The following is a 20,161-nucleotide window of genomic DNA, read 5'->3' on the forward strand; positions in this document are numbered from 1 at the left end:
TCTATTTTTTGCTGCAACAGTCCAAGCAATAACTCCACTTATGGCATAATTCCTGACCAAATATTTTAATGATTTCTCCAAATCATAGATCATCCTTACCCAAACAAGCTTTCCCCAGGCTGGTTCCTCCAGTTCCCACTTCTGACGTTTTCTTTTCCTTTTGCATTTTGTTTACCAAAAAAAAAAAAAAAATGTTACCATGGCTTAAAAATATTTTTGGATTAGATAAAACGTTTGATTAATGCAATGACTTCATCAGTTCCGTCGAGATAGGAATTTATTTTTGGATTTAAAGAGCTAATAATATCGCCAGGTCCGCTCCGCCCCCAGCCCCTTTGCTCTGAATGAATGAATTTGGCTGCTTTAGCACAACGTCTCCCGGCCTCCCTTGTGAAAGGCGAAATAGGGATGCGGGGACTTTCGGCCTCCGTGTTCAGACACCACGTGAAACAGATGTGGCAGACGCCTTCCCCAGCTGGAACGCAGCACCACCCCGCCCTTTGCTCAAGCGAGGGTTTTAAAGCAAAAGCCTTAAGGACCTGAGGCGAATGATTCGCTTCCCATTGGCTGGAAAAGTTAGAGCCGCTCTCCCGATTGGCTGCGGCGCTGTAAGAGGGAGTTGTGGACTCCAATTATAAAAGGGACTTCGCTCTGGCGGCGAGGAGATTAGCGCTCCGGATCAGAAAGTGGAATTCGTGGTACTTGCTGAATCCGGATTCCTCCTGACAACCCCGCAACAGACAAGTCGCTTGTTAATCGCTGCAACGAGGCGCTTTTGCTGGCGGCGGCCCGATTCAGATCGAAGAAGGAAGGAAGGAAGGGAGGGAAGCAAACGGAACCATGGATCTGAGTTCAGGGATTCAAAAAGTAGGTACCTTGCTTGCCCCGTTTCTTCTCCGGGGTGCCTTAGTTTCTCCTTCGTTCTCCCTCAAAGATAGATAGATAGATAGATAGATAGATAGATAGATAGATGATAGATAGATAGATAGATAGATAGATAGATAGATAGATAGATAGATAGATAGATACACACACACACATATAATATATGTGTGCGAACCTGTTTATTTGCAGGAAAACCTCATTGCGCTGAATGAGCATTCTTTTTGAGCCAACATCTGTAAAACGGCGCAGCTGATCTTTCTTGGGGAGCTGCCGTTGTTACCTGAGAAGCGAGATGTCTAAAGAATCTTTTCTGTTTTGGATAATCTTGTAGGTAGCTTATAAATGCACTGCCTTAGATTTTATCCGGGAGATTCAACATAGGTAACCGTAGCAGCTGGCAGTCTTCGAGTTAAATCTTTAAAGCAACTACCTGAGTTCGTTAATATAAAATAGTAACCCATGAGTAGATGGAAGCTTGCTAGTCTGCTTAGTTCTAGACTTTTGACTTGGTTTCTGGACTCTCCGGGTGCATGTAGAATGTGATTCAAGGTTACAAACTGTATCATGCAAACAAGGACTTTGGATTATTTCAACACCTTAATCTGTTTTCCTTTACTACTTATATGGGGAATAGGATCGCATGAATTTCAACATGGCACAATTATATGCACCCATATATTAACTTTCCCCTTTATGCAAATAAATCATCTGTAGGGAAATTCTGCAGGAATGGGCTGCAATCTTGTACACCTTTTTAAGTACAATCTTAAACCTTTGGGTTTTACTATGCTTATTAGGGCTTCATTTCTAGGAAATGGGAAGAGGGGGTTGAAGTTTCACACAGGATCATTTTGAAATGAATATATGAAAGGCTTTGCAGCTCCACTGCTGGGTTTCCTACTTCCTTTTCCTGATAAACTTCATTTAATACAGCTGCAGATATGCGGAGTGAGAGGGCCTTGACCCCACAGTTCACTTTTTGTAACCACACCCAATATGAAGCTGTATAAGAGGGATATAAGAGTGTGGGAATGGGGGAAAGTGAAGTGATGGCTGATGAAAGAAAGTTGAGGTTGAATTGGAACAGTGGTGTGACAGGTGTGGGGTCAAATCCAGTAGTAGAATAGGGTTATGTGGTGCGAGAAATATCAACTGGGTGGTAAGAGATGGTAATGTGAGAGTCTAGTGAACAGCCCAACTCTGTTCCCCAAATAGACAATAGGCTAAGGTGCTTGAGCACACAGAAGCTGGCATTAAATAGACCAAAATGAGAATGAACTGTAACTTGATTTTCTCAAGCAGATTGTAAAAGCCAATTCAGCTGAACACTTTTCTCTTAGGAGTTAAAAAGTAACTGCAAAAAAGGAATTTGCTTCCAAGTAAGTGTGCTTTCTAAAAACGTATTCCCAAAGCAGAGACTGGGAAGAAGCCTCCTAACTTTTACCATGGCTCCAATGGAGAAAATAAAAATATAATAGAGTGAATTTAGTACTCAAAGGAGCTCCAACTTTGAAAGCCATTGCAAATAATTTTTGCCCTGATCTCAGTCCAAAAGTCTAGGGCTTGCACTCAAAGGGTAGTAATGGAAATCCAGGGATACAAAATTGTGAAGGTAAAGTAAATAACAATGTAGAGTTAAGTTTAGGATTATAATGATAGATGTGAATAAAGATAGAACTAGACAACATAAACAGGTTTGCTTGCTAAACCCAAGACTCCTGCAGTGGAGCAAAATGCAATAAAGTCTCTGGGGTTTGTGCCAATTCAACAGAATTCTTGCAAATGGTGTTAGTATTAGGAATAGGAATGTATGCATGAAAAAAAAAGCTGTCTCCAGGAGAAGTAGCATTTCCTTATTTTAGTTGGAAAAAAATTACAGAATAAAGTTACCTAAAATAGTAAACTATATGATGTATAGGCACTATTTATGATATTCTTATTGATTATAATTACAGATTATAAACCAATGTTATATTCTTTTTACTGTTAATTTTTAGTCACTTCAAATAATGTTATATAACTTGAGCTCTTTCTATTTTTTCTTTGACCTCACATAATTCTTTAAAACTTTAACCAGCTGCATTTGTAAATGCAATATAGAAAAATTATCCAGGCCACTCTTTTGGTTTGTTATTTAAATTATCTCTTTTAATTGTTAAAACAGCCACTTTTCTTTTTTATATCCAACACCTTTTTCTTTATCATTCATGAGGCAAAACACTGTCAACTTGGTCCCAGTCTTGTGAGAAAGATTTTCTTCTCTTTCGTAACATCTTTTAGACCAGGGGTGTGAAACTTACATTGTCACATGATGTATTGCGACTTTTCCCCCCTTGCTAAACCAGACATGGGCGTGGCCAGCACATGACACATCCAGCCTATGGGCCGTGAGTTTCACAGCCCTGTTTTAGACACTGGGTATCTATAAAGGCAGGCATTTTTAAAATTAATTTCAGAATCCATTGTTCAAAAATATCCTTTAATGAGTCCAATATTAAAATATTTTATCTCATGTTGTTTATTTATTTATTTATTTATTTAAATTTTTATACCGCCCTTCTCCCAAAGGACTCAGGGCGGTGTACAGCCATATTAAAACAAACATATACCCATAAAATTTAAAAACAATTTAAAATATATTATTGCTGAGCACATTGTAAGCCGCCCTGAATCTTCGGAGAAGGGCGGCATATAAATCAAATAAAAAAAAAAATTAAAATGTGGCCCTTATATTAAAAACTACAAACACCCAATTAAAATTCATTTTCTAAGCCAGACCAGCCTGTTGAAACAAAAGGGTCTTAAGGGCACGGCAAAAGGTACGTAGGTCGGGGATCATGCGAATCTCCGGGGGGAGTTCATTCCAGAGGGCAGGTGCCCCCACAGAGAAGGCTCTCACCCTGGGTGTCGCCAGTCGACATTGTTTGGCCGATGGCACCCTGAGGAGTCCCTCTCTGTGGGAGCGTATTGGCCGGTGGGAGGCTATCGGTGGCAGAAGGCGATCTCGTACATACCCAGGTCCTAAGCTGGATATGTTATTGTAAATTACATGTTATTGTAAATTGAATGCAATTGTTCTTTTTAATTTTAATCTTTAGTTCCTTCTAGTGACCTAATTGTTAAAATCTTATGGTGCTTTTTTTAAAAAGCATTTTCCCACAGGAATTATTCTTTATAAGTAATTTCAAAATCTTATTTCAAATTTATTTAGACTCGGTCAATTTGTAACTTTCTAAAATCAAAAGTTTTAATCACCATTTTATAAGATAACCCAAAGACCATTATTTTGCAGTCACCTCACAAGCAGCTGTACGGAGCATTTGTGGGCAATCTCACAGAAGTTCTCTCCTTATCCTGAGAAGAGTTATCAGAGAGCCAGTCTACTTGTCAGCTCTTTATTCTGCAATCATTGGTTCTGTCAATGATTGCAGAATAATAGAAGAAATAGAAGAATGAACTGTCTTCATTCTTCTATTTCTTCCCAGAAATCCACAAGCTTATTATTATTGATAATAATCAAAAGGATGGTTTCATGCTGTAACTGGATAAAATATACTTGCATGGCCAGGGTTAACTCCCTGTTTGATCACCAGAAGGATGAGAGTATGCAGAAAGATGAGAGTATTGCACTTGTTATCCATAGTTATACCATTATGTTATACCAGTGATGGTGAACCTTTTAGACACCAAGTGCCCAAACTGAAAGATGTGTTCGTGCTTGAACATGTGAATGTGTGTGCGTGAATGCGCAAACGTGTGTGAACATGCACATGTGCTGACATGCACAAACATGCACATGCACGGACATGTGCAAACATGCGCATGCACAGGCATGCACAGCAGAGACCCGAAGACCAATTGGCCTGTGGGAGGCAAGTCATCCCAACACCGGCAGCGCAGCAAGAGATAAGATCTTTTTCTTTCATGAGCTTCTGTTTCATCATTTGCAAGGAAACAGAAGCTCACAAAAGAAACGCCATGGAGATCTGACCTGGGGCAACGGTGTGCGTGCCAGCAGAGAGGGTGCTATACCATTATGAAAGAATAAAAGATTCAATCCACAGCCATTTCAAGATTGTATCTACAACTCTTGGGAAGGAGATTGAACTCTCGGCCCTAAGAAAAAAATGGCTGAAGCTAGGTGAAGGCACTCAGGAGAAGGTTGCAGAAAAATAGTTTATGGAAATGCTGCCAGGTCCAATATATTTTTGTATGCAAAAACATCACCCTGAAACAGATACAAAAATAGTTTCCAGTAGTTTCCTTACAATAACTGAGGATGATTTACTGCCAGGAAAGCTAAGCAGGTATAAATGGTGGAGGTCAAAAATTCTAATGAAACCAAAAGGGGGTACTCTAGAAATATCAGACAAAGAAAAGCCATGGGTGGAAGATGTAGAAAAAGAATCCCTACAAGGGACAGCAACATCTAGATTTGTCACCACCTGGTGAAATCTGAAATTCCCCAAGGTCATTTTTCAGTGGTTCTCCTGAAACCATCAGTGTGGAAGAGAGTATAGTGTAGCGATGGTATTCAGCCGGTTCGTACCAGTTCAGGCAAACCGGTAGTGGCCTGCCCACTCGCCCCAGCTCTATACTGTCGTATTTAGACAGGCTTTTGAGGCTGGGCTCATGAGTAGAAGATGCACACGCGAGCAAAGCTCATGCGTGGAAGGCCGGGCGCATGCGCAGAAGGCGCGTGCACGGAGAACTAGTAGCAGCAAAATGTGAAACCCACTGCTGGTATAGTGTAATATGTGACAATGTGGAGGAGGTGAAATTACTTTTGGACCGAGGGATTATAGAGATGCTCCTTTGTCCTCAGGCAGGGAAAGAGGCACTCCTCTAGGGAAGGAGCCCTTAACCAATAAAGGCCACAGCAGAGGTAATGGTTCAAGGCAGAGAGTCATATGAACAGAACTATCCAAACTCCCTGGGAATTTACTGTAGTAATAAATAACTGACTTCATAGCCTGCTGGAAGTTGCTAAGTGGAAAGAAACTCCTGTAATAAAAACAACTGAATTAATGACCAGAATAGCTGAAAAGAGGCAGGAAAAAGAAACACACAGAGAGGATGAGAAGACTGATGTCCAAACTACCCCCCTCTATTAAAAGGAATAAACTCATGAAGTGATTTTAAGTAGTAGTTTACACTTTTGTAGGCACGAAATTGGTTTCTTACATTTTTCTCATCAACATGTGAAAGAAATTTGAGAAAGACAAAACCATGTATTGAACTGAAAATAGCTGGTTTGGTTTAAGCTTTTTCATATAAACATGATTAATTCATAGGCTAGAGAAAAGGAAAAATAGGGTCATTATCATGATCTACCTTTAAAGGTCTTTGAAAAATATATTTTAAAATAGAAAGTCTTATTCTTTATTGTTTGAATTGAGTTCTGCTTTATTGTTTTCTCAGTGTGGTTTCATATTTATTGTATCTTTTATTTATTTTACAAGCCTTATACGTCACTCCCATTGAAATCAACACTGAATGTTTTACATACTTAAATGTCTAAAAAAGGATTAAACAATGGAAGAAAAACAAAACAATATAATCGTCTTGAACCAGGACATTATCAAATCATAAACTTTAGAGCTTGCATACATATTTCCTTTAGGCTTGTTGTAAAAAGCAAAAACAAACCATTTGGACTGTTTTCCCTACAAAATCTGATCACTTTTTCTCCCATAGAAAGTTGGTAGGAAATTTATTTATAAAACAAAAGGAGAAAAAAATGGCTATTTAATATATACATGAATATTTACCATTTTTTTTCAAGATACAGAAATTGTATTTTCCTTAGTGTAATAATAATTGCTAGAATTGCACCTGATAATTTACTGAACTGTGTATTGCAAGGTCTGTGAATCCTTCGGTGACCAAAGGATCTTTTTTATTTTTGGTGCAACTGTCTCAGCCTAGCTACACTTATGGCATAATTCTGGCCAAGTATTTTAATGATTTCCCCAAATCATAAATCATCCTTAGCCATGCTAGTTCCTCCAGTTCCCACCTCTTGTTCTTTTCTTCTCTTTTTCTTTTCTTCTGGAGGAAACCAAACAAATGTTACCATGGCTTCATTTTTTTTTAATTACATAAAACATTTGATTAAAGCAATGACTTCATCTGTTCCACCCAGATAGTAATTTATTTTTGGAATTAAAGGTCTAATAATGTTTCCGGCTCCCCATCCACCCCCTTCCCCTTAATCTTAATGAATGAACTTGGCTGGTTCAGCATGTTTATCAGCCAAGCCATGAAAGGTGAAATAGGGATGTGGGAGTTTCGACCTCCATGTTCAGATACCACGTGAAACAGATTTTATTTATTTATTAAATGTATATGCTACCCATCTCGTTGATAAAATAACTTTAGATAGTAGATGTGATAAATGCGTTCCCCATCTGGAACACCGCATGACCCCACCAGCTGCTCAGAAGGTTAAAGCAAGTCTAAAGACCTGAGAGAATGATTTGCTTGTCATTGGCTGAAAAAGTTAGACCTACTCATCTGATTGGCTATGGACTTGTGACAGGGAGTTCTGGCCTCGAATTAAAAGGAGTTCACTCAGGCAGCGAAAAGGTCATTGGTCTGGATAAGAAAATGAACTTTGTGATATTTCCTCCCAGCACTCGCAACAAAGAAGTGAAGTTCCAACTTCACAAAGAAAGTGGCTTTACTTCACATTGGAAGTGGCTGTACAAGAAAGGGAAACAGCAACATGAATCTTAAGTTCAGGGATTCAAAATGTAGGTACCCTGTTCCATTTCTTCTTCTCCTCCCCTCCCAAGGTTCTCTTTCATTCTCCCTCAAAGCCTTCAAAACTGGTTTTATCCTTAGAACCTGCTCTTTTATACAGGAAGATCTCTACTTATGATCACAACAGAACCTGGAATTTTGGTCATAAGTCCTTGTGGTTGTACATCAAATTATCCTATGCCTGGACTCTATTCTACAGCCATTGTTACAATGGTTTTTAAGTGAATCAGATAGTCGTAAGTCCAAATCCAGCTTATCCAATGGGTATTTTTTCCAGCAAACAGCAAAATAGGCACAAAACATGATCACATGATCTTGAGGCATAGTCATAAATGTAATCCAGTTGTCAAGTGTCCAAAAAGCAGTCACATGATCTTGAGGGTGGTGTGGTAGTTGTAACTTTTGAGGGCAGGCTGTAACTTTTTTTTTTCAGCCCATCATAACTTCAAATGATCATTGTGTAACTGTCAAGCATTGATGTTTGGACATTATGTAACTTAGATAGCAAATTTACATAAAGATTATAAAACAGTGTTGATACTTAGAGTGCGTATTTATATAGAGCAGAGATCTTCAAACTTGACAGCTTTAAGACTTGTGGACCTCAAGTCTTAAAGCTGTCCACAAGTCTTAAAGCTGCCAAGTTTGAAGACCTCTTATATAGAGACTATACAGGAAGGGTTTAAGTCCTTGGTTTTAACAAAATAATTTCATATTTCTTCCATTAATAGAGCTTTTTACATTTGCCTAGTACTGTTTTGGAAAGTGGGCATCTTATACATCTGATATTTAGAGGGGGACAATACAAGGTCATCCGTGTGGAAAATAGAACTAATGTAACCAAAGTGGAAGCTAAGTTGGAATTTTGCTTCCAAAGAGAGGGTGATGATGCTGTAAAATACTGTCTAGAATGTAAATGTAATAGGAGTGTAGAACCTGCCTTATCCAAATAAAATGAGAGGCATCCTAAACATCAAATGGCTAGAAAACAGTAATGGGAGTACTATTAGTGTTGGCTTAAAATAAACTGGACTCCACCATAATGGAATGAGGAGCATGGTGAAAGTTGGCTCAATAAACTTGTCATAGGGAGTTCTTAAGGCCACTATCCTAATAGTCAGGCTTGGAATGATTATGCCGTAAGATCAGTTCCACTGGCCTTGTGCTGCATCTTGGACTCATAAATTCAGGTTGTGGCTGGGTTTGTATAACATGCTGGGCTAAAACGGCCAGTTTGTGACTCAGTGTGTTGTACAGAACCCAGCAATTTGGGTAATTCAGTGAACCAGGAGTAGGTAACCCCGATTAGCCTGCTGTGCAAAGAGAATTTTGAACTCAGTTTATGAGCTTTAACCTGCAAACTGTAATACTTTCAAGGATAATGTGATGTGTTATCTATGCAGCTAGCTTTTGGAATAGGCTAATTATGTGGCTGTTCTTCATGTCAGCATAACTTCATCGGTACATTCAGTGCAGGAAAGGTTGGTCTATTCCAGCATAGGAGCATTAATATGTATGTCCTAAGGAGTAGAAATCAGATGCTCATCTTCCCTCCGAATCCTTCCATTTTATTATAATGCCAATTACTACACCACTATCAATTTGCTTGCCTAGGAATATAAAATAGCTTGCATCTTCAAATGGACACTATTCGCATCTTAAAACAGAATTGGTGTGAATCAATAGAGACTGATTCTACTTGTCTGCAATGCTATAGGGCAGTGATGGCTAACCTTTTTGCCATCGCGTGCCAGGAGGGGGGGGGCGGGGGAGGTTCACATGCGTGCATGCCCACACCCATAAATCTATGCGCTCTGCGCATGTACATGCAACCCCCCTCTCCCCCACTCGGTGATGGCCCAGTAGGCTGGTTTTTCTTTCTCATCTGGCTCCAGATCTTATCTATGCATCTGGGGAGGGTGAAAACAGCCTTCCCCACCCCCACGGAGGCCCTCCACAGGCCTGAAACGGCCCATTTCCCAACTCCCGGTTGGACAGGAAGTGATGTTTTTTTGCTGTCCCCAGCCTCCAGAGCCTCTCTAGGAGTCTCTGGAGGCTGGGGACAGCAAAAAAGTTACTTCCTATCCAACCAGGAGTTGGGAAATGGGCCATTTCAGGCCTATGGAGGGTCTCTGAGGGGGTGGGGAAGGCTGTTTTTGCCCTCTCCAGATGCATAGAGAGGATCTGGAGCCAGGTGAGAAAGGAAAACGAGCCTTCCCCACCCCCACCAGGCCCCCTGGAGGCAAGAAACAAGCAGTTTCCCTACTTCTGGTGGGCCCAGAAGGCCCGAAAATCAGCTGGCCGGTGCGCACGTGCGTGCCGGAGCTGAGCTGGTTTGCCCACTGATATGACTACGCATGCCACCTGTAGCACGTGTGCCATAGGTTCGCCATCACGGCTATAGGGACATGATGGCGAATCTATGGCACGTGTGCCGGAAGTAGCACTCATCTCTCCAGGCATGCCAGCTGTCGCCCGTTGCTCTTCTGGTTTCTGGCGCACATGCATGTGTGAAGACCAGCTGGTTTTCATGCACATGGGTGCACCAGAAACTGGAAGAGCAGCTCCCTGACATGCATGAATGCTCTGGGAAGCTGAGCTTCTGGTTTCTGGTGCGCACATGCATGCCGGTCAGCTGGTCTTCACGCGCACATGTGCACCAGAAACCAGAAGACCAGATGACCGGCGTGCATGTGCATGCCGGAAACTGGAAGCTCAGCTTCCCGGCGTGTGCATGTGTGCCGGGGAACTGCTCTTCCGATTTCCGGTGCTCCCCTGCGAACGGTGCGAACGCGCCGTCCCGTTTCAGCAGTTGGTGCCAAAAAGGTTCACCAACACTGCTATAGGATGTCCTGCTTGAGCAGGGGATTGGACCTCCAAAGACCTTCCAACTCTGTTATTCTGTTGTTCTGTTATTCAGTACCAAGAGATTAGAGCTTCTTAAATTGTTACTGCAGGAATAGCCACAGAGAAATGCTATCAATGGCAACTTCCAGTGATATAGTCTGTTAAAGAAGGTACTGAGAGACATGCCAAATTTAATGGTGAAATTTTCTATATGAATCAGATGTAATAAAAGTTGCCTTTGCTGCTAATGCCATGGAATAAAGCTGTATGGAGTAGTTAGTTTAATTGTCAAAGTTGGGTGTTTTGTCTCGTAATATGTATGTGATTATTAGCTGAGGAAATTCCAAGGCTGGAAAGTCAAATACACATTCTGGATGAAGACAGTGCAAACCACTTCTTTAATACTTCTAAGAATATTTCATGATTTTTTGACTTCTCACTTGCAGGAGTCAAGCTTAACTTGAGAGTGTTTTTATCTTTTTTTTAGAAATCTGAAGAACATTAAGCACTATAAGTTTTATATGACAGGAGAGAATGAAATAATATGGACCACAGTGAATGAGACACATAGATAGCATATAAAGTTGTTATGGGAGTTCCATAGTCAATAAGACACCTGTCATCTCCGTAGAGAGGTTTAAGAGAAATGCATATCTAAGAGCTGGATTATGAGAAGGAAGAAAAATAACAGATCTCTTCAGCCTTCAAGAGACTTTTAAATTCTGTCTGCTTCCTCCACTTCCACCAGTACCATCCTATTCTAGTCTTAGAACTTTTTTCTTTCTTTCTTTTTTTGGCTTACTATTCTTGAGAGGGAAGGTTCTTAAATTGAGGAAGCTGATATTCCTTTCAAGAAAATGTTCATCAAACATAATAGTTCTTGCATAGATATATTGAGTACTGGCAATTATGGTTATAGCTACCTTCAGGAATAAAGTTGGGGTTAGTGTCATCTGAATAAACATGATGCCCAATTCCAGATTGGTTGATGGAACTGTATTATTTCAAAGACATGATGGTACTCATTGCCTCCCCCCCCCACTTGTAGGCTATTTTCTCCATATGGGAGTAAAACAAACACAATTTGAAATTCATGTGTAACGGCCCCTTTATCAAGTTACGTAGCAATGTTTAAATTTAGCTAATCTGGCAAGAAAATATTGAAATACAAATGGAGGCAAAATATTTGACCTTATGTGTCTTAAACCTACAGGCAAATGGGGTTTGGGTAGGTGTTAAAGATGCGCAGAGGCCAAGAAGGTATGTTTTATGTCAATGCTTGTATAGGCCGAGCAGTTTTCAGGTTTAGTACATTTCTAAGGATTTTGTTTTTTTAAGTATGGAAAAATATTTCTTAGTTTAGGTGAAGTTTATTCTTGTGTAATGCCCAGGTCAGCTGTACTAAATAACTCCAAAATATTTTGCAGCATTTTGTTGTCCTGTCCCTCAGTTTTTAAAAGGCTTGAAGTGCTGTTACAGGAACCATTTGTCGCTTTCCTTAGCGCTTATGGGATTGCTGCCTGACTACTTCAAAAACACCCACCTCAATGAGAAAATTTTAAATTACCTTTGAGCATTCAGTGAAGTAGAGCAATTCCTAACTTTTGTATTACATTTGGGGAAGGGAAAATCCCCTTACTGGTTGACTTCTGCTTAAGGCAAGTGTTTGTTTTGTTTAGTTTAGTTTTAATTATGAAAATCCAATCCCTGATAAAAATCTGAGCGATTCTTTCAGTATCTGCTACTAAAAAGAAGTCAGCTTTGAATTTTGACACCACTTCTCCTCTCCAAAAGAACAAGATCAAACAAGATCATAAACACAACATTCCCTTATGCTGCCAACTTCCCTGCTTTCTCATCTAGGGGTTGTCTACTGCCACTCAAATGTATGCAAGATAGAATTGTGTACATTTATGCATATTTATGTTATAGATAAATGTACAGATTAGGGGCCATATTAAAAAAAACCAACCCAATAGGACCAAAGAAATAAGGAACTCTACGTCTGTCTCTCCCATAGGAATGCATTGAATTTTTTTTTTTTTTTGCATCTGCAGACTCTAGGCACATCTGGCCCATTTTTCAAGTCAATGTTTCTTCCCTCCTGTAATAAATTTTGTTCTCTTCAGTTTTCAAAGAGTTACATCCAGACTAAGGGACAAAGTCTACATTATTTCTTTCCAACATTCTGTTGGCTTGGAAGGAATAAAATAATTAATAGTTGTAACCACTGATTAAAATAAACTGCCTTGAAATTAAGACATTCTTTTATAAAAGCATTTTATCTCTCCAATGGGTATACAGATCCAACCGTTCTGTTTACATAAAAGTATTCTCTTACATGGGCAAAGATACAGTATGTGTAACTTAGAGGTTGTAGGAATCTGTATTCAGCAAGTGTGCACTTATATATACTCATTCTATAGTAAGGCCTGTGGGATGTGGTGGCTCAGTAGCTTAGACTCTGAGCTTGTCAATCGAAAGGTCGGCAGTTCAACAGTTCAAATCCATAGTGCTGCGTAATGGGTTGAGCTCCCATTACTTGTCCCAGCTTCTGCCAACCTAGCAGTTCGAAAGCACGTAAAAAAATGCAAGTAGAAAAATAGGGACCACCTTTGGTGGGAAGGTAACTGTGTTCCATGCACTTTTGACATTTACTCATGCCGGCCCCATGACCGCGGAGATGTCTTCGGACAGTGCTGGCTCTTCGGCTTTGAAACGGAGATGAGCACCACCCCCTAGAGTCGGGAATGACTAGCACATATGTGTGAGGGGAACCTTTTCTTTTACCTTTTTATAGTAAGGTCTAATGTAGTCCATGCTTCATATCCCAGGTACCTATGATTAATTTGGCTAGGAGATGGCTGCTTCCTCAAATGTAAATTGGCTGGAAACCAGGAAAGAAATCTTCAGGGAACCAAGCTGTTTCTTCTCTCCCTCTCCCATGATCCCTGAGACTCTCCATGATCAGGAATTCTGATTTTCCATACATATGTAGAATTTCCATTGATCAGACACTAGCCATGCAAATAATCATCTACTTCTAATGAAAGGCAACATAAAAGGAAGGCTAGAATGTTTAAACCACTATTTTATCCATCTCAGCGGTCTGCTTTCTGTTTGCTTTCATTATTTGCAATCCCTGCCCATTTGCTTCCTTTCAATTCCATCTTCCTGTTACTCTAGTCGTCTCAACAAATGAAAGACAACCTCCTACTTGTTCAAATTTGCAGGTAATAATTTGAGGGGAAAACTTAATCATCCTTCCTACGTCAAAGATTATGTATACAGGATGATTTGCTGATCATCCTCTTCTCACATTGGTTTGTTTTGAAACCAAAATTTGGGGGAAGGGAAGAATACTAATGTGTGAAGCAAAGAAGAGATAGTGGTATCATAATGTAATATTTTTATCTATTATTTCTGGGCAAAAATAAAGGTAGTGTTTATGTGCATGCCTATGCATTCCAGAATAATAGAACAAATAATATGATCTATTTTTTCCCTCTAACTATATTATGAAAGAAAATATCATTGAGACACAAGATCTGATCTTCCTTAATGGTGAAAAGGGAACAGCATTGTTTTCTCTATTCGTATCTTCCTGCTTCAATAGACTCGAGAATATTGTGAGGCTGCAAATCTTTCCTAGTCCACCAGCTTTAAGTGAATTTCTTATTTCTTCTTTTGTCAGTTTGTTTTCTTGTTTTTGTTTTGTTCACTTTTGTTTCTGAAATACATTGGGTTTCCCAGAGACTGTGGGAACCTAAAGTCATATATGTTATTTTTCTTAGAATGTGAAATCTACATGTTCTTACCCTGATAAAAGCATTTCAGAAAAGAATTCTAGCTCAATAAATTTGTTTATATGCGACCTTGATTGCAGCCAGTTAATGAGCCAGATAGCAGTTTGAAATTTTGCTTAGCAGTGCCACACAGGCATTTGGGCAAACATGCGCATACAGAATCTGGAATTCATTAAGGCTATTTTCTGGGTCCTCACGTTTCCACTGTTTGCTCATTTTTAGGCTTAAACATTGTTGATGTTTAAGCGGGAAGAATATTCTGTAAGGAAAACAAAACGAGTGGATAGACTAGGATTCTTAATACTAGACTGATCTGATTTAAAAATGAGATATAAAGCAGAATTCAAAATTTGTTGGCTTCTTCAGAGGGAGTATTTTTTTTTCTTAAGCAAAACTCAAGACAATTGGTTTCAAAACTGGAGTTTAAAAAAGTAAAATGTTGCCTTTTTTCCTTCAAGTGTAGACAGTTGAACAAACTGTAATTCTAAAGAGTTAAATTACTAAAGTACATAGCTGCTAAATGGCAGTGTAATGCATAATATTTATTAGTAAAAATAATAGAATAGAATAGAATAGAATAGAATAGAATAGAATAGAATAGAATAGAATAGAATAGAATAGAATAGAATGACAGAGTTGGAAGGGACCTTGGAGGTCTTCTAGTCCAACCCCTGCTCAAGCAGGAAACCCTATACCATTTCAGACAAATGGCTGTCCAATCTCTTCTTAAAAATTTCCAGTGTTGGAACATTCACAACTTCTGGAGGTAAGTTGTTCCACTGATTAATTGTTCTAACTGTCAGGGAATTTCTCCTTAGTTCTGGGTTGCTTCTCTCCTTGATTAGTTTCCACCCATTGCTTCTTGTCCTGCCTTCCCGTACTTTGGAGAATAGCTTGACTCCCTCTTCTTTGTGGCAGCCCCTGAGATATTGGAACACTGCTATCATGTTGCCCCTAGTCCTTCTTTTCATTAAATTAGAAATACCTAATCCCAGCAACCATTCTTTATATGTTTTAGCCTCCAGTCCCCTTATTATCTTTGTTGCTCTTCACTGCACTCTTTCACATCCATGCAGAAAGCAGACTCAAACCCACACTGATAATGAGCCACGACCAAGGACCAGAAGCCAGACCGCAGCTGCATCATTAGCCACTTTAAACCCCTCCAATCCATACATGAAGCAGACTGACACCCACCATGAAGAGCTCGCACAGCCACAAACACGAAGCCAAACAACAACAACGCAGCTCACCAGCTCAAATCCCCCTGCAACTCAGACTAAGCTGAGCACAACCAAGCCCCCACCCAAACAGAACACACCCCCATCCAATCAGAGTACAACCAACCCCCCATCCAATCAGAGCACAGCCAAGCCCCTAACCAATCAGAACACACCTCCACCCAATCAGAACACAGCCAAGTTCCCACCCAATCAGCTCACACCTCCACTAACAGTTAAAAGGAAGAGACAGCTGTGATCTCACATTGCTCCTGGAAGCACAAAGCCGAGAACACCAGCCTGAAGATGACGAATGAGACTTCATCGAAACGTCGCCAAGACACTTCCAATTTTACGTGGGAGAAGACCCGAATAACCAAAGACCTACATACAAACACCCGCGAAAACACGGTATATATATATACCGTGCTTGTGCGAGGAAAGCATGAAGCCGAAGACACCAGCTTGAAGATGACGAGTGGGACCTCGTCGAAACATCGCCAAGATACTCTCAATCTTACACAGGAGAAGACCTGATTACACCAAAACTTGCATACCTCTACCCCAGTATATAGGCTAGTTATAAAATATGCCCTTGCTCTATACTAGAGGACCACAAGCCTTGGACAAATTGATTTCTTGCCAGTAAAATGTATAGCCTTCCTTCCAGTTGCCAGATAAAAGCTAATTGGAGAAAGGGGCATTTGTAACAACAAACATTGCTGAAAAATGCATAAATAGAGCTTTTCTTTCTGCCTTTTCAAAAAAGTGGATTGGGCTAAATTTTTAAACTAAGTTAAAGGCCAGCTATTAAATGTTTAGACTTGCTTATCACTTGAAATGATAATAGTAGCTATGCTTTTATTGAGGGATGGGTAATCACCCCAAATACTAGTTTCTGTGGAATAGTAAACTGAGGTTTCAGATATGGTGTATAGGCTCCTTCATGGACCATTATATTAAAAATGGCCTGATGCTTTCCAGCTGTTCTGAAGTTCAACTTTTAGAATTCCCAGGCAACATGTTCACTTGAAGTTCTGGAAGTTACAGATCTAATACATCTGGAAACCATGTTGGCAAATGCTATATTGAACTTAATAGTTAACAGCAAAACAAAACTTCTTATTAAAAGATATATTCAATAGCTGAATTTTTCATTATATTCAGGTGAGTTATTCAAAATTCAAGGAAAAGCAATTTGTTGAAGACTGAACTATGATAATGATAATATCCTGCTCCAAACGTCTGGTACATAAGTTGAACTTGTGAGAAGAAGCCTTCACAGCCAGATTTTTTAAAACAACCATTTTATGGCATTTATTAGTTATATGTTAGCTTTAGTAAATTAGGCATTGTTAAATAATTATTACAGACACAATTTGGTCCAGTATACCTTCAAGGGAGAAAAAGTCAGAGATAAAATCACCTTGGGAAGGTAGAAGAGGTATTGTGAGCGATCTGACTGTTTTACTATCTTATATCACAAGCCAGAAAATGTTTTCAAAATTCCAAGTGCGTCCCCTGGCCTGAAATACTTCATACAGCAACAAAAGAAGTTATTAGTGTAGAATTTCCTAATACTAGCTAATGCAATTACAGCTAAGAAAAAGAAAGAATTCACTCTGTCCAATTAGAATTCCTAACAGTAATAATGCCCGCATCACTGAAGTGTATTAAAAAAAGCAAAACCGAATGCAGTGTTCACAGAAAAAACTGGTAAGTTTTTCAAAAAAACACATCTAACTTGAGAAATGAATCGCTACCAGCAAGTTGAAATCTAACCTGTATTAACTTTCTGTTTTCTGTTTAGTGCCTGGGATCCTTTTTCAAAATATCCATTTAAATCCAGTTACTGCAAAATTCTTCCAGCTCTATTTTTAAAAGCTGCTTTTCTCCCTTATCGTGAATTTACACATTGTAGTTGGAAAGGGCATCCTGCCAAGTATTTGCACTTAGAAGAGTACAGTATTTGCAGAGATTTTTGCATTGTTATGACTTTGTCACACAGGAGGACATTTGGCAGCTATCTGAGCTTTGGTTTTCTTGTGGCAGCAATGAGTATGAGGGGCCAGAATTACTGTGGTGACCAAATTGTAATTTGTTTTGCTTCCTAGTACTGTTAACCAATCAAATGCTCCTAAACAATATTTATGGCAGTACAGGTAGTCCTTGACTTCATTTAGTGACCGTTCGAAGTTACAACAGCAGTGGAAAAAAGTGATTTATGACCATTTGTGACCACTGCAGCAGCCCCATGGTCACGTGATTTACATTCAAATGTTTGGCAAGTGGTTCACATTTATGACGGTTGCAGTGTCCCAGAGTGATGTGATTCCCCTTTTGCGACATTCTGACAAGCAAAGCCATTAGGGAAGCCAGACTCAATCATGTTACAAATGTAAGAACTGCAGTGATTCACTTAACAAATGTGGTGAGAAAAATCGTAAAATGGGGCAAAACTCACTTAACAAATTTCTCACTCAACAACATTTGGGCTCAGTTGTCATAAATTGAGGACTACCTGTAAACCATATTTTGTGTTTCTATTCAAAATTGTTCCAGTTGGAGTACCTGCTTTTGTATCCTGTAGTGTTTGCTGCACCATAGCTATCATATCAGCACATTACATTTATTCGTCATTAAGAAATCAGTTGTGAATTTCATTTACAGTTGTTCATGATGAGGAAAATTAGTGTAACCAGTGCATAAACATTTATCTGGAGGATTTAACAGGCTAAAAATTAATCTGGACTATAAGTGATTCTAAGCATTCATATATTCTCTACAAAATTATAGGAACTAATATTGAAATATTTTTTTTTCTGAAAAATGTTTAAGGATAAATCAGCTAAATGTTGGAAATGTTTGCACTTGCCAGGATCATATTATCATATGTGGTGGTTATGTATAGAAGCAAAAAATTATTGGATTAGAATACAGACATGGTTAGAGGAAATATTACACCAGCGTATAGAATTAAAACCAGAGGTTTTTCTATTGGGTATTTTACCAGAGAGGTATAGTAAAGAAGATACATATTTAACTATACACATAATAACAGCAGCAAGAATTGTAGTTGCACAAAATTGGAAGGTAGAAAAAATCCCATCAGAAGGTGAAGTAATAAAGAAGATTTTAGATTGCGCGGAAATGAACAGATTAACATTAAGAATAAAATAACCAATACTGAAAATTTATGGTATTCATGTAAATGTTTAAGATTCACTGGAGTTTATCGTTATCCTTTCAGTTTTAAACAGCTTTTGTGTGCAGTATGCAGTTCTAAAAACAGCAAAAATAGGCTGTGGAACAATTTGCTATGATTTTGTACTTGTGCAGGTATACACAAAGAAAAAGAAAATGTTATATTTTAATTCTTGGGAATGAACTGCCTTATCAGCAATACATAAAGAATTATTGAGGATTGTACAGGGTAAATATTGCTATAACATACCAAATAGTCATTAGGGAATCATGGCAGAAGTTGGTTCGTTTCACTTGTGTTGGCCTGTTTTATATCACATACTGTAGAGCTAAAATGTGATTTCATAATTTTTGTCCAATTTTCTTTTAATATCCAGAGGTCCGAAGATTTGAATTTGCTTAAGTATATTTAACAGATTTCAATTTACCAATCTGTTGAATTTTACAAGATATTTGATTAGTGCAGGTAGCAAGAATTTGACTATATTAAAAATAAAATGCTTCTGGTGTCAAAATTAAAATGTTTCTGGTAATGGGACTATTAAGTGTTATTAACAGAATAGAGAGTATTAAACAAAACAAAAAGATTTAGTTTAAAATAAAAAATTGAATTAAATCATTTTTTCCCCTTGGATAGGATTAGCAAAGACAGGGAGAAGTTTTAGTGCAGTGATGGCTAACCTTTTCCGGACTGAGTGCCCAAAGCACGCACGTGCAAATGCACGCACAGCTCCTGTGCATGTGCCCCACCCCTTGCGCATGCACGGCAGAGACCTGAAGACCAGCTGGCTGGCAGAAGGCACATGCGCATGCTCCCGGCGGAGTTGAGCTGGGGCAACGTGCCTACAGAGAGGGCGCTACGTGCCACCTCTGGCACGCGTGCCATAGGTTCACCATCACGGTTTTTAGTGGCTTGAGATAATACTGTAAATGGTAGATTTTCAAAGGATTGCAAGAAGAACCATGATGAACCAAAAATTTTTCAGCTGGTTTTTGGGGCTCTAGGAATTAAATGTAATTTAATTTTTTAAAGTTAATTAAGTTAATTTTAATAATTTAAAAATTGTTCACTCCTAGCATTGACAATACTTATGGAATACAGATTATTGTGGACAAAAGAAAATTCATTACTTGAAATGTTCTCTTAATACTATCCTACCATGGAGAGAGAAATATTTTATTATATCATTCCTGTAAACTTTATGCTGAGCATACTAGGTATTTGATATTCAGAATAAGGCAACTACTTAATAAATAGTATGCATAAATCATTTTGTGAAATAACTTGGAAGAAGTGTCAATCATTCAGCACAATGTGATTGATAAATGTAGTATTTCAAAACAGTGAGATAGAGATATCAGGGTAGAACCTTCAGTTGTTAAACTTGTCAGTGTGGGATTTGTTGTCTCACACACTGGAGAAGAAGTATCAAT

General features: G+C 38.9%; 1 protein-coding gene across 1 annotated transcript in view; it reads left to right on the top strand.

Annotated features, from left to right (window-relative positions):
- Positions 1-692: 692 nt before the first annotated feature.
- Positions 693-20,161, top strand: part of LMCD1 (LIM and cysteine rich domains 1) — a 63,131-nt gene continuing 43,662 nt past the window's right edge. Inside the window, exon 1 of the mRNA XM_070933578.1 lies at positions 693-867. Within this exon, the coding sequence (XP_070789679.1) occupies positions 841-867 (27 nt within the window). The 5' untranslated portion in view covers positions 693-840. The remainder of the gene's footprint in view (positions 868-20,161) is intronic.

This window comes from Pituophis catenifer, unplaced genomic scaffold (genome assembly GCF_029215685.1).
Source record: "Pituophis catenifer annectens isolate HBS135680 unplaced genomic scaffold, rPitCat1.0.hap2 SCAF_2, whole genome shotgun sequence".
In the NCBI taxonomy this organism is placed as follows: Eukaryota; Metazoa; Chordata; class Lepidosauria; order Squamata; family Colubridae; genus Pituophis; species Pituophis catenifer.